This window comes from Megalops cyprinoides, chromosome 20 (assembly GCF_013368585.1).
Source record: "Megalops cyprinoides isolate fMegCyp1 chromosome 20, fMegCyp1.pri, whole genome shotgun sequence".
Lineage (NCBI taxonomy): Eukaryota > Metazoa > Chordata > Actinopteri > Elopiformes > Megalopidae > Megalops > Megalops cyprinoides.
The window spans coordinates 11445047-11461814 of NC_050602.1; the positions used below are offsets into that span (position 1 = coordinate 11445047).

The window sequence follows — 16768 nt, forward strand, 5'->3', positions numbered from 1 at the left end:
CATTCAGTCAGAGAGCCGTTCCTGCTGAAAGCAAGGCTGTAACTGGAGTGTAAATATTTAGGATACCAAAGCGGAGAGAGTTACAGCCAGCGGGAGATGTATGTGCAAAACGCTTGGGCAGATTGCAAATTTAAAGCCATCTGAATTGAATATATCACGTTGGCCTAGTCCTGTTACTCAACACAATTACAAGTGAAGTCATTAATTCTTTCTGTCAGAGAAAGTCATTAAAGGCGCCAAGATGCCAAGCTCATCTGCGAAAGTGTGTGTGTGTATGTGTGTGTGTGTGTGTGTGTGTGTGTGCGTGTGTGTGTGTGTGTGTGTGTGCATGCGCAAGCGCTTGCGCCAGTGGGGGTGTGGGATTGGGGCGCAAAAAAAGACAAACAGCTCGTTAGCTTCATTAGCATGTTTGTTCAGGCAGATCAAAACATCTGCAACTGTTTGCCTTGCTCCCGTTTCTGTGTGTCGACTGAAAATAGATGCAGTTCCAACAGCGACACTGTCAAAGAACCCTTTTTACCGTAACAATCCTGCAGTAACCTTGAGCAGCAGGGGGCGCTGGAGCTGTGCAGCGGGACTTTAATTGGAGAACAAAAGTGTTCCAGAGGGACATTTTCTGCTGCCATTTTAAGAACTGTAGTTAGGGTTTCTCCATCGGGTTTGGTTTCATTTGCATGCACTATGGCAGAAACGTGTTGCAGACCTAAGAGCTCTGGGCCTAAGCAGGTTCAAATCCCAGGGGAAGGTGCAGCTATTTTCCTGCTTAGCAAGGTAAATTACCTAGTTACTTCAAGAAGGATCCAGCAGCATCAAGACAGAAAGATGTACAGGTTTACAGCATACGTTGAATGTGCAGACTCCTAGATTTCGTAAGTGTGAGTATATGCGTGTGTGTGTTGGTGTGTGTATGTATGTGTATGTGCCTGTGTAAATGTATTGTCTTTCCTTGGTACATCCCTCTTTCAGTCACAGATGTACTGCCTTCTGCACACAATTGATTTTTCCTCCGTTTTTCCTCCCCTGTGATGCATCTCGGGGATTGATTATTTGACCGTGGACTTTAATCACAGGACTAAACGCACCGTGCTTCTCATCTGACACAGCTATCTGGTGTCGGCTGTGCCGTGTGCGTGTCTTGTTTGTATTTTTTTTTTGCCATTGAGCAGCAATAATTACAGGTCCCCGCTTTTGTCTTCGCCCTCGCTGTGTTTGCAAAGGCGATCGAAGGACTCTTGAAGAGTGAGCGTGCCGGCTTGTTTCTGCTACGTGTTTTACCCCTGGGACGCTGCAATGAGACGTTTCCACCCCAGTCTCACCCTCCCCCCCCCCACACCCACGGTCATTTGCCCGACTGAGACCATGATTCAAAAAAACCCCATCAAAACCGAAGAGGTACTCTAAAGTCCAAATGCAATTTCAGGATGTTGTTACTTGAAATGATAAGTCATCATGAACATCTACAATCAGTGTCCTCTCATTGCACTGTACTCACCACCTGCTTAAGACAAGACATGGTCTGAAGCCTAATGTTAACCACAACAATATTTTGTGCTTCACTTTAATTACATGCTAATGCAAAAGTGATGATAAAACCCCCAGTGTTTGCCCCGGGTTTATTGTCGCGGTAATCTTTCACGCATATTTCCCAAAGGCCTTTGCGGTATTCTTTTGTGTCAGGTCCGGACTCCCTCTGTCTGTGTCCTGTAGACCACGCAGGGGTCTGAGTCTGTGTCGTGGGACGCGCTGCTGATTGGAATGCCTTTTGGGTTTTCCTTCAGCCGCCTGCCCTGCGGAGGCACAGCCGAGCGCCCGAAAGGTCACCGTGCGCAAGCGGTGACTCACAGGACGTGGTCATGACAGCGCGGACGGCAGCTGCCGATGAGTCACGGAGGACGATCTGGAGACTGTGCTGTGGACTGATCATTTTCCCAGCCCAGAATCGGCGACACGACAGCACCGCCGGCCAGCCCTTCTCATAGCTGTAGAGCAGGGACCACAAATGTATGCAGCGGGCTCCTTTGAGAAGCTCTTCATCGTTTGCATTTGATGTTGATATCACTCTGCAGTGCGCTGCGTCTTAAATGTTGAAGGTTTCCTAATTAACCGCGGCGCCTGGGCACAAAAGGTCACCGCACTACTGGACCTGACTGCGTAACTGTCTGTGCATGTAACAGACTGAGACAGCCATTAAATAAACGCAAGGATGTAATGAAGCATTAGCGTCACAAGCTGGTTGATGAACATCGGCCTGGCAATGAATTTACAGCACCACAAAAGCTCACCTCACCAAAGCCAGTGCTGCCCCTGAAGAAAACATCAGTTACCTGTCAAATAACAGTTGCAATAAAGCTGTACTTTAAAAGACAGCACTTGTCTGATTTCTAAACTTATGATATGCCCCTGCCAAAGGAGCTTAGCTGTTCACATTCAATAGGAAATAGATTTAATATTGGCCGTAACCACACTCGGCGGCTTTGTGGTCTTCTGTCAGGCCTCAACATGACTTCATATGACAGATAAATAGTACAGGGAGTTCTGTATTCACACTGCTAAGTGTGGGTTAGAGAGCTTTCTTCGCTTCCTTAAGGGAGGAGCTAATTCAGAAGTCCAAAGTGTTGCAGATCACTACCTCTCACTTTTAGCAGCAGTGTTTCTCCCTTCTGCTCAGCGTATAACAAAGTTGCCACTCAGTGATGGAAAAAAAGGCCAGAAGGCGTGTGATCTGTGACAGATATCAGATAAGGCTGTGGTGGGATAATTCTCTGCAGCTGGGTCACGCTGAGCTTATGATATTAACATGTTATGTAAGCGGTTCCACATTGATTGTCTCTGGGCCGTATGGATCTGGGAAACCGTGTGTGTGTGTGTGTGTGTGTGTGTGTGCGTGTGTGTGTGTGTGTGTGGAAGGGGCACGTTCGAGGGAATCGTCTAACCCAGTTCTCAGACGCTTCGCCGATCCGAGACGACTGAGCCATCCATCTGGGGTGTCATTCAGGGAGAGACAAGATGTCTTCAAAGCTGCCCGAGCGCTCATGTCAACTGAGATTAAAGTGGCTCTGATCCATGACGAGGAGGTCAGAGCGCTTTGTGGAACAGCGTGGGTGACAGTGCTCACCTCGTCTTTTATTATTTGTTACTTTTGGGAGAGGACTAGGCAGAGCCTGATTTCCCAGCAGGTGGCAACGTGTGTGTGTGTGTATGTGTGTGCTTGTGCGTGCGTGTGTGTGTGTGTGTGTGCGTGCTTGTGCATGTGTGTGTGTGTGTGTGTGTGTGTGTGTGTGTGTGTGTGTGTGTGTGTGCGCGTGTGCGTGCGTGTGCACTTTGTGGTGTGTAGGGCAATTTCAGCCTGTGTATTTCACTCCTTTACAGTCTTTCATACCATGCTTCAACACCTCTTCTTTTAGTTTTTTTCATTAGTGTTTCTGTTTGAAACTCTTATTGTGGTGCGTTTCACCGGTATAACAGAGACTTCGGTGATGAAAAAGATCTCTTTCACCGGCATATTACCACGGGCTGACGGAAAGTAAATTACTGGCAGCTTTTCCTCACAAAACCTCAAATGTTATGATGACTGAAATGAAGAGTGGCATCGACTCGAAGTGGAGAAAATAACACTGTTCAGACATGGCCGCTCATCAGCTGGGTTTTGTTACCGCAGAAACCCATGAGGACAAGCTCTGCCTGTACCAGATTTACTTTAATACACCTTTCATAAGGTAGAGGACATAATGGGGCAGTGGTGCTGCATGGTGGCAAGAGCAATCTATTTGTGTGTATTTTCTGTTCACGCAGGTATGTGTGTGTCTGTGTTTCTGTGAGTGAGAGAGAGTGTGTGGACAGGAAATTGTTGTTTCTCTTAAGGCTTTCTCTTCTGGTCAGCATCGCCAGTTACTGCCCTGCATAATAAACACATGAAAAGTCCTGCTCTCTATTTCTTCAGCATGATACAAACTAAATAGATGTTTCAGTTCCGCTCTGATGAATCCCTGCGTAACAAACTATTCTGCACTAATAAAATAATTGCAATTCTTGTAAGAAGCAGTGGGTGAGTTCTGTTTATCAGTAGGCTGTTTCCTCTGGCATATCTGTAACAACATTCTCAGCTGTGGAAATGCCATCATCATCACTGATCACTAATCCCGATTACCCTAAAACCCCCTTTTCTGTGCATGTCACCGCTTCCTTCACAGACCACTTCCTGGACCTGCTGAACCGCTCAGACACCCACCTGCAGGAGTCCTTCCGGGCGACGTACGGGGCGCTGTACTCTCAGAACGCCCGCGTCTTCCAGGACCTGTACGGCGAGCTGCGCCGCTACTACCGCGGCTCCAGCGTCAACCTGGAGGAGGCGCTCAACGAGTTCTGGGCCCGGCTGCTGGAGCGCCTCTTCAAGGCCTCCAACCCGCAGTACGCCATGGGCGACGAGTACCTGGAGTGCGTGGCCAAGCAGACGGAGACGCTGCGACCCTTCGGCGACGCGCCCCGCGACCTGAAGCTCAAGGCCACCCGCGCCTTCGTGGCCGCCCGCTCCTTCGTCCAGGGCCTGGTGGTCAGCGGGGAGGTGGTGCGGAAGGTGTCCCAGGTGAGACCCAGCTGCTCTCTCCTCTCTTTCACACCCCTCTTTGTAGGGGTGGACCTATGAGGTCCACTGTCTGTCCCATAGCATGTGCGTGTAATTGGTCACTTGATAGGAATGCAAGACGTACACAACTTATTTAGTCAAGGACCACTTATAACACCATGAGTAGCAGTGTGGCACAGTGGTAAAGAGCAGGGCTCATAACCGAGAGGTTGCTGTTTTGATTCCCCTCATGGACAATGCTGCTTGGGCAAGGTACTTAACCCACGATTACCTTAGTGTATATCCAGCTATACATGGATAAAAAAAAAAACCTATATGTATGTAAGTCACGCTGGATAAGGGCATCTGCAGATGACAAAAAGGTAATGTGATGTATTATGTCAGGAAATAAATCTAGATCTAGTATATGCCATCCTAGTAAAACTAGGAATGATAATTGATCATGGATATGTACACACACACACAAACACTATCTCTGCCCCTGTCTGGATGCATGCAGTAAAGCACAGGGGATTGATGTTATCGGAAATGAGCGGTCAAATAAACCACAGCGGCCCCGGGGACCAAGGCTGTCAGCAGCTGGGACAGCAGTTAATGTCACTGCGCCGTGAGGGATACATCCCCTCCCCTCCCACACAGAACCCGGGGTTGGGGGGGGGGGGGTTGCGCAGAGCTCCCTCCCTGCCAGTGGGACCTTGGAATCAATTAAAGCACAGCCATAGATCTTCCCTGATATGGGCCGTGAAGACAATAACGGACTGTTGGGGAGGTATGCAAAGCTGGCACTTCTTTCGCCAGATGCCCCCCCCCCCGATCCATGCTCAGCACCTCATCGGTCTCCTAACCACAGCACTCCTGCTGCCAGGAAATGAGAGCGCACCAGCGCAGCCCCGGCCTCCCACTCCGTCCCCTTCCCGCTCCACATATTCCGTGACTCGCGCTCTGAGGGGAATTGGGAGCTGTGTTCATTAAATGGAGAGGACTGTCTGAAAATCTGTATGTAATTAGTGGAGCTCTTTTTTTTTTTTTTTTACGAAATATCTCTCTGACCCGCTGACGCCAGGGACTTGGCGACTGCTGGCGCTCTGATTGAGGTCACGAAGCGCTCACATGATTTCAGATATACTCCTCTGCTAACATCCAGCAGTGAAATGATTTTAATTCATCTAGATTTGTCATTGTAGCATAGTACTATATAACCCGTATTACAATATTTAAGAGACCCAGGATCTTTTGTATATATTTCATTGTTTTCAACGCAAGGATTTTACAAACAGTAGATAGGAGACCATAAGGGCGTGCTCCTCTCATGGTCATATTGATGGCATCCGCTCTGAATCTTGACTCCGCTTGGACGTGTTCTACATGCCGCAATCACGAGGCCAGCGCCGCGTTTTAGGAGGAGAGGCGGCATCTGCCAGCGTGTGAAAACGACTTTGCCCTTAAGGTCAAGGTCGATCAGCGCGCGCCGACTCTCTCTCCAGATTAATGAGCGGGGCGGGGCTGGGGGCGGGGTCCCGATTCCCCGGGGAGGAGGGGGTCACCTCGCAGCTGCTCTCCGGGCATTGTGCTGGCTGCGTCCATGCAGCATGGAGCAATTCATCTCTCCGTTTACTCTCTGGCCGGGCCCCTCACTGCTGTTCACCTGCTGGTGTTTCCATAAGGGCGTGATTAATAGCTCACCTGCCTATAATTAATGCGCCACAATGTATAAAGTGGGAGACAGGGGGCTGGAGGCGTGCATGTCTTGGTTATAACAGCAAGATTCCTGGAGATTCGACCTCAGCTACAAAATGTCTTGTTACAAAACCTCTTTTTATTTTTTTTCCGTACGGGCTTGTTGCTAGGAGGATGTGCACTTCAGGAGCTGTTTTAGTTTAGTTTTGTTTTTGGATGGCCAGGGCGGACTGCATGATCTTAATTTTCCCTCTCCAGCTGTAATTCGGTATGGAATTGATTGCTTTGTAAGGAGTCGGTCATCCCTATTTATAGCCTGTTAATGGCGAGGTGACTGAGTGTGTTTACCGCACAATGTGGAAATCTGCTGCTCTCATTGTGTCTGGAGCCAGAACTCAACAAATGCAGACTCTGTAAGTCTGTAGCAAACCTACGGCATGTTTAAATCTCAGTTTAGGGCCCGATACAATATAACTGCAATTTGCTTTGTCTTTTAGAAACAAATTACAGCAAGTAGTAGTTATTGTCACTTCACATTATCCTGAGTGTAATGGTCACTAAAATTAAAGAAAGATTTAGCATAAAGGAAATTAAAAAAAGCCTACTTGCTCAATTTACCACTCATACATAAAAGGGACAGCGTAATGTGGTTAGATTGAATGTAGGCATTACGCATGGATTGAAAATCTCTGTAGCATCCCAAGACTCTGGTAAAAGAGATTTTAAAATGGAGCCAGGCTTTAGCCAGGCCTGGGCGGACTGCATGATGTGAATTTTCCTTCGCCCCTTCAATTCCATCTGGATGAAATTGCCTAATAACCTCAGCCTTCTTTGTTTAAATGCTGATTCATGTATTGTTTTAAATCGCTCAGTGCCTCCAGCATCCGGACCAATGGTGTATACTGTAGATGCAATAGAAATAAACAGAATCTGTTTCATTTGGATGAGCTGAGGGGAAAATTTGGTTATAAAAAGAGAAATTGGCTGAGAGAGGGTGAGATTGAGGGAGAGAGAGGGCAAGATAGAGAGAGGGAAGAGAGAGAGAGAGAGAGAGAGAGAGAGAGGGAAAGACAGAGAATGGGAAATAAAGCGACACAGAGAGAGGAAAGGGAAGACAAGAACAAGAGAGCCAAAACAAGAATCTGGCCAACATCTACCGAATCCCTCCCTGCCTGCACCGGTTGCCAGTGTCCTTTACCTCCCCAGAGCGTTGCCTTCCCGGGCGGCGAGCCGCAGCAAGTAGGACATGAGGAGCACGCTTCCTCCTTAAAGGCAGCTGGGAGAGGCCAGAGGCAGGAAGGCAGGGCTGCTCTCTCCTCCACAGAGAAACGTCCCGTTCGCGTCTTCCCAAGCCCTCCCTGACCCCTCAGCATCCTCCTCGCGGTATCACAAAAATAAACCAGTGCTGAGCGGAGAGCGGCCTTCACTTTTCACATCAGTGGAGTTTTACAAACATTGGAGTGCATCCCCGTCCAGCGTGGTATAGGCACGCACACACACACACACGCACACATACACACGCATACACACACCTGTCTAGACAGAGATTCAAACTCACTTTGAGACTGAAACTCACACCTAGATACATGTTGATACTCTTAGAGGGAGAGATTTAAACCCATACCCACATGCGCACACACCTATACACACGCTGGAAGGGAGGGAGACTCAAATACAGAAGCAGATTCAAAGGGCTTTGGGATACTGTGCAGTCATTCACATCACTTCTCATGATGTGAGATATAAGTGGATATCCCATATCCTTGATAAAACAGCTGTTTAGAATCCCATTCCAAGATATACAGTGGCAAAAGGCTTTTTTTTCCCCTTTTCAAAAGCGTTAGTCAGGCCATATTAAAATGACTGAGTTAATCTCACTTCCGGAATGTTGGATTTGTACCGCAATCCTTACAAATATTTTATTTGTCCCCAGTAAGAGGATTACACCTACATATCCCGGATCAATGTAAACAGTATGCTTAGTGCCTCCGACTTCCAGAGAGATCTCCTGAGTGGGGTTCTCAGACTGGCACTGTCTGCCGGGTCTGGATCCTGCGGAAATTGAGTCGGCCCCGCCTTTAATACACTCTCTGTAACAGCGGACGTCTGTGACAGAGCTTTATCCCTGCCCGGTCTGCGCAAGCACGGCCCCTTCCTCCGCCGAAGGTCCGTGCAGAGCAGCTGGTACTCTGCTTTTGCTCTCTGGAAACTCACAGGGGGGGGAGAGGAACGTGCGAATCGGGTAGCGGCTAAGATTACGCCCCTCCAGCTCTAGCTGCCGCGGTCCCTGTCGTAAGAAAAAACGTAATAAAGCCCTCGCGATCTTATCCTCGGTCTTCATTTAGCGGGGACATTGTCGTACTTTGCCGGCCGCGTCACTCGAGAGTGCGACAGGCCTTCATAATGAGTCCCGAACAATCAGAGCCGCGGAGTGGTCGCTAATTGCATCAAGGCCATTGTCCTGAGTGCGGGGTCCTGGCGCGCCTATTGTTCCTCCGGCTGCAATCAGCAAACTCTAAATGCGGTGTTATTATAATGATTGAAGTAATACTAGCAATCAGGACGCGGGGGCTGCGCTCCGTCATCTAAAGGCCGTCTGACTCGTGATTTCTCCCCGTGTCTGACAGGGCCGCTTCGGAGCTGAAGTGCAGCCGTTAAGGAGAGAAGCCTGTAATCCCGGCTCGTTCACGGCTCAGCTCCTAGGCGTGCCACTGGTGTTGTCCCCTTGAGCAAGACTGCCGTTGTTTAGTGCTAACGATGACAAAAATCCTTCAGTAAATATCCTGCTGTATAAATGGCATTTACATGTAGGATGCTAAAAGTTGTACTGGATAAGGGCATCTGCTAAGCCAATGAGTGTAATGTGTAAGGCTTGCTCCTCCCCCTTGTCCTTCTGCTTTTTATATGGGCACATTACCTGGTAGTCCTGCCCCTCTCCTGCTGTGATAATAAGCTGCTTGGTACCCACAAAGGGGGCTGCCAGTCTGAATCCCTTATCCCTTCTAAGACTTAGACAAGCTGACAGCCCACCCCAGAGCCCTGTCATCCCAACATGGTGGTAGGAAGGCAGTGGGCTGGTAGCCTGAGCAGTACTCTTCCTATGCCCCCCCCCCCCATTGTCCAAAGCCTAGGGCCTTCCCCTCCAGCCCCTGGCAGACTGGTGGTCATGCTCCTTGCTCTGGGAGCTGTTTGGATGACGCTGCCACTCAGCTGGGTGTGAGGGCTGCCAGAGAGAAGAGCTGATGAGGGTTCAGCACCGCAGAGCTCAGTACCGCAGGGCCTCTCCGCTCAGCATGCTGGGCTATGATGAGTCAGAGAGGCTCCTCACACTTTGATGTGGTGGATTTTGTCCATTAAGACAGCCCCTCCCCCCCTCCTCATACCCACACAGTGAAATGAATCCTCTGCTTCGGGCTATGTTGGGCTGGGAAAATGAAGCAGCCAGTTGCACTGGGGGGGTGGGGGGGGTGCGTACGTGGGGTAAAAACAACTTGTGGGAGACCAGGGATCCCGTATTCGTTCTCACAATGTTTTTTTTTTTTTTTTTGCTTTTCCACATTTTGTAAACACAGATACCATCTGCTTTCCACCGAAAGAGGCTTCCAGAAATATCTCAGCCACAATCCACAATTACATTTAGTTTTTCAATTTAGTTTTTCTTTTTTTTAGAGAGGATTGTTTTGCGGAAATAATTTGCCATGTAATCAGAAATGGCTAAAATAGACTGACTGAGGTTGGAATTCCAGATACTGTGTAATTAGAATCTTACATTATGAGTTCCACCTGGCTTTTGTTTTGGGGACAGCTGCTGCAACTTTACCCTCAATGTGAATCAATATTTTTTACTGAGACCTCGGGGATAGTTCTTCTTTGTGGGGGACACATGTTGCTTGATTGAGTGAAACACAAATGGCATATGTGGATGGTATTGATTTTTAGTATATGAGGGGAAAAAAATGGCTTTGTGTTTCCCCAAGAAAAGGGGAACTTGGACGCAATCTCTCGGCCTGCCTCAGAAAATGCCCACTTTGCCTGACCAGGGGGTCCATTTGCGGTAAATATCACGCTTTTTTAAATTGTCATCCAGACACATTAGAGATGAAAGCAGTGCCGTGTACGCTTTATACTCAGCAGGTGGTTCGGTGTAAGGTCGTCTGCGGGACGTTGGTGTGGAGACCTCAGGAGCTGTCAGCCGATTTGCTGTCCTTATCACAGTGGCCCGCCGTAATAACACTTCAACACGGTGCAGGTCACAGAGAGAACCACGGACCCATCACTGAATGCTCCTGTCTGACAGTACCTCTAATGGCACCTGGGGTGTTTGCACTGTACAAGAAAATGAAACCCAAGGGAAAATGTTTTGTTGGGTGTACCTGTGTCTATAATACTATAATCTTGTAATGTTCTTGGTTTGGGATTAGTACAGTGTGACCACCTAAACTGTTTTTTTTGGTTTTGTTTTGAAGTGCCTGGGTGTCATTTTCAAATAATTTGTCCAGAAATGAAGTTTAAGCTCCAAGTTGGTGCGCCTGTTGGATGATATGTGTGACGTTACGTGTTGTGACTTTCACGCTGGTTATTTCTGTAAGATATCAGTATGCATCGGTAACATAATCGTTGTCTTATAATTCGTTTGCCATTAAACATTCCAGAAAAGTTGGGCTTCGACTTAGATCTACGTTCTGGGCAGGATAAATGCAGACAAGACTGACTAAAGCAGGGCTACATCCCAGACAAAGAATGTCTTTGTAGTAACAGGATATGCCAGCCTCACCACTCATCCCAGGCTAAAAGCCACATTCCCCACTTCATCCATAGGTGGTGCTGTTTGCTGTCCATGGTGCTGAATACTAACTCATCCTTTGCCTGTGTTTTGCACCAGTGGAGGCTGAAGAGCCTGAAATAGGGGAAGCTAAAAACAACCTAACTTTAACCTAAAATTATCCTGTTCTTTTTATTAGTCATGTGGAGAATCTACTGTATGTGTGAGACACGTTCAATTCCCTGCCATTGTTTTCCTCAATGAGTGGATTGATGAAAGGAGCATGGCTCATTGTAGTAAGAGCCTTTCTGCATTCACTCTCTGATTTGTCAGTTGACTTTATTTGGAACAATCCACAGCTTTAGAACATGTATGCCCTGTTACATATGCGTATAGTGAATATTTTAACTGGATTTTAACTTTCATGTAGTGTAGCCAAGTTCACAACAGAGGAATCTCAGTTTCCCATGATCTGTACTCATTTGCAGACAGATGCAGGAATGAATCCAAGGTGATGCACAGCTGCTGTACCCTTGTGAGTTGTAAAATGTGAGCGATGTATCCGATAATCCCAGGATAAAGTCTTCTTCTTCATCATCTTCTTCATCACCATAAACTTCTTTTTCTTCATCATCATCATCATCATCTTCACCATCACCATCACCATCACCATCTTCTTCTTCTTCCTCCCATTCTTCCTCCTCCCATTCTTCCTCCTACTTTTCCACCCCCACCGTGACTGCTGCTGTCTCTGCTGGCTGATACAGGTTGTGGTTGTCTGTGTTCCCCAGGTGCCCCTCAGCGCGGAGTGCACGCGCGCCATCATGAAGCTCCTGTACTGTCCCCACTGCCGCGGCATGGGCTCCACCAAGCCCTGCAGCAACTACTGCAGGAACGTGATGAAGGGCTGCCTGGCCAACCAGGCCGACCTGGACACCGAGTGGAAGAACCTGGTTGGTGAGTGAGGCCCAGGGGTCCACGGGCCAGAACCGCTGCACAGAGAGTGGAGAACGTCCAGGCAAAGACAGGGGAGAACTACCAGACACATGCTCAGAGCTCACTTAGCTTACACTGCGAGTGTGCACACTCACATACACACACACACACACACAGTCACACACATTTACACGCTCATACGTACACTACACTTAATGTTTCTATGCATAAATGGTGTATTGATATATATGTCTCTGCATCAATGGTGTATTAACATACATTTCAAGATGACCAGCAAATAGATTAAATGCCTGGCAGTACAATTTGAGTTGATTGAAAGATGTCAGTATATAAGGGACATTGTAAAAATTCTCTTTTCTGTCCCTACTTGCTCCTTCTTTCTTTTGCTCCCTCTCACTCTGGTCCTCCATCTCTCCAGACGCCATGTTGCAGGTGGCCGAACGCTTCAACGGTCAGACCAGCGTGGACACGGTCATCCTCACTCTTCCCGTTCGAATCTCAGAGGCCATTCTTACCATGCAGGAGAATGTGGAGGTCTTTACGAGCAAGGTCAGCTCTGCCAATAATAACCCCCCCACCACCCACGCGCACACACACGCTCACATACACACACATACACACAGACACACACACACACACACACACACACACACACACACACACACACACACACACACTCACATAAAGACACACACAGACACACACACACACACACACCAGCTATACTCCACCCCCTTCCTGTGTGGTCCCTGCCTCTTTACTGATCAGCACTTCTCTGCCCTCTCTCTCACCCAGTTGGGTGTGGATGTATATATCTGTATCCAGCACGGAAGATTCTCTTGCCTAAAAATTTTGAAGGCCTCCTTTTTTATGGTTTACATACCTCATGCAGGAGTAATGAAATTTCTCTGGGTCCAAAAAGTACTTGGATTTTATTGTGTACAACTGAAAGTTTAATGCATCATTTATAAGGCTTTAGGAGCAATGAAACATTCTTTATGAAATGAAAGGTGGAACAGCGTGATGTAAAAACAGCACAGAACAAAGACTTCTCTGTTCCCCATCCTCCCTCTACACCCCTTACCCCTCTAAGGGGTTGGAGCATACAGAAACCACTGTCTAGCCCCAGGGGGCATTAAGATCACACTGCGAACTGGGCCAGCTCTGCACAGTGATTTGGATAGGTAGAATTCCCTGGAATTCATGCCGTTTCCTAAGCGAATCGGGTTTGCAGGAATTCACACCACTTACAGAGCATGAAACCAAACAACAATATCCCTTTTTTATGAGGAGTGTGTAATGCTTTAAAAATGGCAAAATGTTGCGGTACACTGTCTTGCCAGGAGGTAAAATATTTTCAACTGCCAGGGAGCTGGATGCTATGAGCGGATGGGGGAGAAACTGACAAAAGCCCATTATTGTGACAACGGGGAGTCGGTGGCTTCTGAGCTGCTGAAACGAGGAATGGTTCATTGTTATCATAACGGGGACGGCCTTCTCTGGGATAGTGAACTGTCACTCCAGGCATACCTGAGCAGGTTACTGATAGTCACTCACCCTGTAGTGGGGATAGTCTCCTGGGGTGTCTCACTTGGGTCGTTTCCATCCCTCTACAGGTGTTTCAGGCCTGTGGGAACCCCAGGGTGGCTGGGACTGGCAGCTCGGCGGCTGAGGACACCAGAAAGAGAGGGAAGACCCCCGTGGAGGACAGGAGCAGCGCCGCCACTGGGGCCAGGCTGGAGAAGCTGGTCAGTGCTGTCCTGTCTCTCCCTCCCTCTCTCTCTCTCTCCTTCTCTCTCTTCTTTTCCTATTCACATCTCTCCTCTCTCCCTCTTTCTCTCTCTCTCTCTCCCTCCCGCTCTCTCTCTTCCTTTCCTACTCACATCTCCCCTCTCTCTCCCTCTTTGTCTTTCTCTCTCCCCCCTTCTTCTCTCCCTCTCCTTCTTTCACTAAGTCACTCTCCCACCTCTCCCCAACTCCTACACTTCCATCCAGCAAATAAAATGATCTTCCTCCGTAATCTAACTATAAATCCAGTTTGCTGTTCAGAAATAGACTCATTCCTCTAAGAGCTGGATGAAACCTCAGTGGGAGCTGGATTGGAAGGATTCCATAAGTCTTTCAAAGGGAAGCAGGAAGTGCCTTGTTAGTGTGGGGCTGTGATGTTAAAGGCCTTGGCACGGTGTCCACAGCGAGATAACCCACTGGCAAATTGGCCCAGAGAGTGTGTAGAGTTTAATTCTTCCCTGGTATTTTTTCTGCACAATGATGCAAAGCCTAACGGCAGATTAAAGAATCGATTGCTAATGAAGATGAAAATCTTTGGGACAGACCTTTGCAAACCGGCATAATGCGCTTCGCTGAGAAGCCATTTCTGCGGACTTATATTCGCATAACGACCGCATGCCCGTTCTCTCTCTCCAGGTCTCTGATGTGACGGCAAAGCTGAGGGACATGCAGCAGTACTGGGTGCAGCTGCCCACGGCCCTCTGCAGCGAAAGGGTGGCAGCCGACCCGGCCAACGAGGAGAAGTGCTGGAACGGCATGACCAGGGGCAGGTATGCGCAGAAAAGGGCTCTGGTTGTGCACTCTACATCGCCGCAGTGTATGTATATATCTCAGAAATGGACTGGTTACACCCCACTATGTTCTGTGAACATTATGAATATCGGCAATGACTAGGCAACAGTGTGGATCAGTGGTTTGGGCACTTGAGTCGTAATTAGCCCGTCACAAGTCTCAGTCTGAGGCAGTGCAGTTATACCCTCAAGCAAGGAGCCGCACTCCAATATCCAGCTGTATAATCACACAATCTGTCAAATAGAAGCTATACCACAAGCAAATATGAAATGAAACAATCGGAGGACTCTAATGAGTTACTCTTGTTCCAAGTAGCTAAGCCAGGATCACTGCTGGATGATGGAGTAAGGAATTTTGTCTTTTTTTAGCAAGAAAAATACATGTGATGTAATGCAAGATGACAGAGAAGGGGAAGGATTAACAAAAGGACGTGCCAGACGAGGCTACCTTCTTAGACTTGTTTATAGCGTGTTTTTTTTTTTTTGCTGGCAGCCGAAGGAGGGCTCCTTTTCTGAATGATCCCTTTGTTAGTGGTTCGTATGTAGATCATCAAGATGATGATGCCCCTCTCTCTTCACTTCATCTGACAGCTATCTTCCTGAGGTGATGGGGGACGGCCTGGCCAGTCAGATCAACAACCCCGAAGTGGAGATTGACATCACCAAGCCAGACATGACTATCCGCCAGCAGATCATGCAACTCAAGATTATGACTAATCGCCTGAAGAACGCCTTCAACGGCAACGATGTCGACTTCCAGGACACCAGTGAGTGCCACGCCACCCCCTAGTGGCCAGAAGTAATACTTGGCTAGGAGGCTAAATCTTGTCAGGTTATTGTAATCATCCCATACATTTTAAATTAGCATAGGATTTATTTTGGAGCATTTCAAATCTGCCTCATTTGTGGTGTCAGATGCTTAACCTAGAGATGCGGACAATCATGGACACACGCTTTCAACAGAAATAACTTCTCTTAGCTTTGATGTCAGATCGGGGCCTGATACACCAATCTAGTATCAGACAGGGAGGAAAATTCAGATGCTTATTCCGTGTGTTCTTATTCTTTCTCCCAAATAATTAGTTCTGTCCCTGGGATCCACTCTGTTATTTCTAGAGTGAAAGTCATATGCACAATTATACCCCTGCATCAGTTTTTTTGTGCTTGCAGTACCACAGTACCAGGACAGAACAGGACAGGACAGTACCACTTCCTATAGAGGAGAACAGCCACATCAAAATCACACATATTTGTCCAGAGCATGCTATAAGTTGTTATCTGGAGAACATGATTGCCCTCTAGAGGTCTTTAACAGCACACGGGTAATTGATCTCTGTAGAATGAGTGTTTGATGTTGGACGGCTGACAGACTCAGAGTTTATTCCAACACGCGTGGCTTTAAGCAGCCTGAGGTGCCAGAGCGCCCCCAAGAGATGACACCAGTGCACTGCAGGGACATCACAGTAATCCATTCCTGCATTACTGTTTGTGAGATGCAAAAACAAGTGGTGTTCGGTTTAAAGCCTCTTCTGCTAAGACAGACACTCAATCCACAAGACTTCTGAAGTCATGTTACCTGGCTGTGGTTTCCCCTCTGAAGCGTTTCAATGTCTCTTTTTTTTTTTTTTTGTCCACAGGTGATGATGTCAGCGGATCAGGAAGTGGAATGTGCACAGATGAGGTGTGTGCCCGTGGACCCCGCATCATCGTCCCCAACACAGACAGACCGAAACTCTACGCTTACCCTCCAGAGAACAAGAAGGTTGTCAAAGGCACAGGCAGCCAGATCCACCCCTGCATTGCCCTCCTCTTGCTCTCATTGGCCACACTGCTGTTAAGGCGGTAATTGACAGGCAATGCCACCAATCGGGACTGTGTATGGGACTGGGACTGGGGCTGTGGGAGGGGAGGGAGGGTTGGGCTGGTAACTTTGCCAAAAAAACAAAACAAAAAAAAAAAATAAATGAATGAATGAATGAATGGACAACCTATCCTGGAGAAGAAAAAGTGGAATAATGAATATTCTTGTTTTTTTGTCGTTCCTTTGTCATTATTTTTAATATATGGCACGTTTAGAGCTGGTCTTTCGCATCGTTTGGTGTCTGGTGTCGGGGTTCTCTGAAATTCTGTACCTAAGAAATGTCAAAAGAAAATCTATAGGTGTATGTTTGAAATGTGTGTTGGCACAGTTGGGACTGGCTTTGCAGTAGT

The 16768-nt window shown here is 47.8% G+C and overlaps 1 protein-coding gene across 1 annotated transcript in view; it reads left to right on the plus strand.

Moving 5' to 3' along the window:
• gpc1b (glypican 1b) overlaps positions 1 to 16447 on the plus strand; it is a 61678-nt gene extending 45231 nt beyond the window's left edge. The window contains exons 3-9 of the mRNA XM_036554119.1: positions 4191 to 4582; positions 11813 to 11978; positions 12397 to 12527; positions 13595 to 13726; positions 14403 to 14536; positions 15149 to 15324; positions 16195 to 16447. Coding sequence (XP_036410012.1) covers positions 4191 to 4582; positions 11813 to 11978; positions 12397 to 12527; positions 13595 to 13726; positions 14403 to 14536; positions 15149 to 15324; positions 16195 to 16403 — 1340 coding nt within the window. The 3' untranslated portion in view covers positions 16404 to 16447. The remainder of the gene's footprint in view (positions 1 to 4190; positions 4583 to 11812; positions 11979 to 12396; positions 12528 to 13594; positions 13727 to 14402; positions 14537 to 15148; positions 15325 to 16194) is intronic.
• The last annotated feature ends 321 nt before the right edge of the window (positions 16448 to 16768 follow it).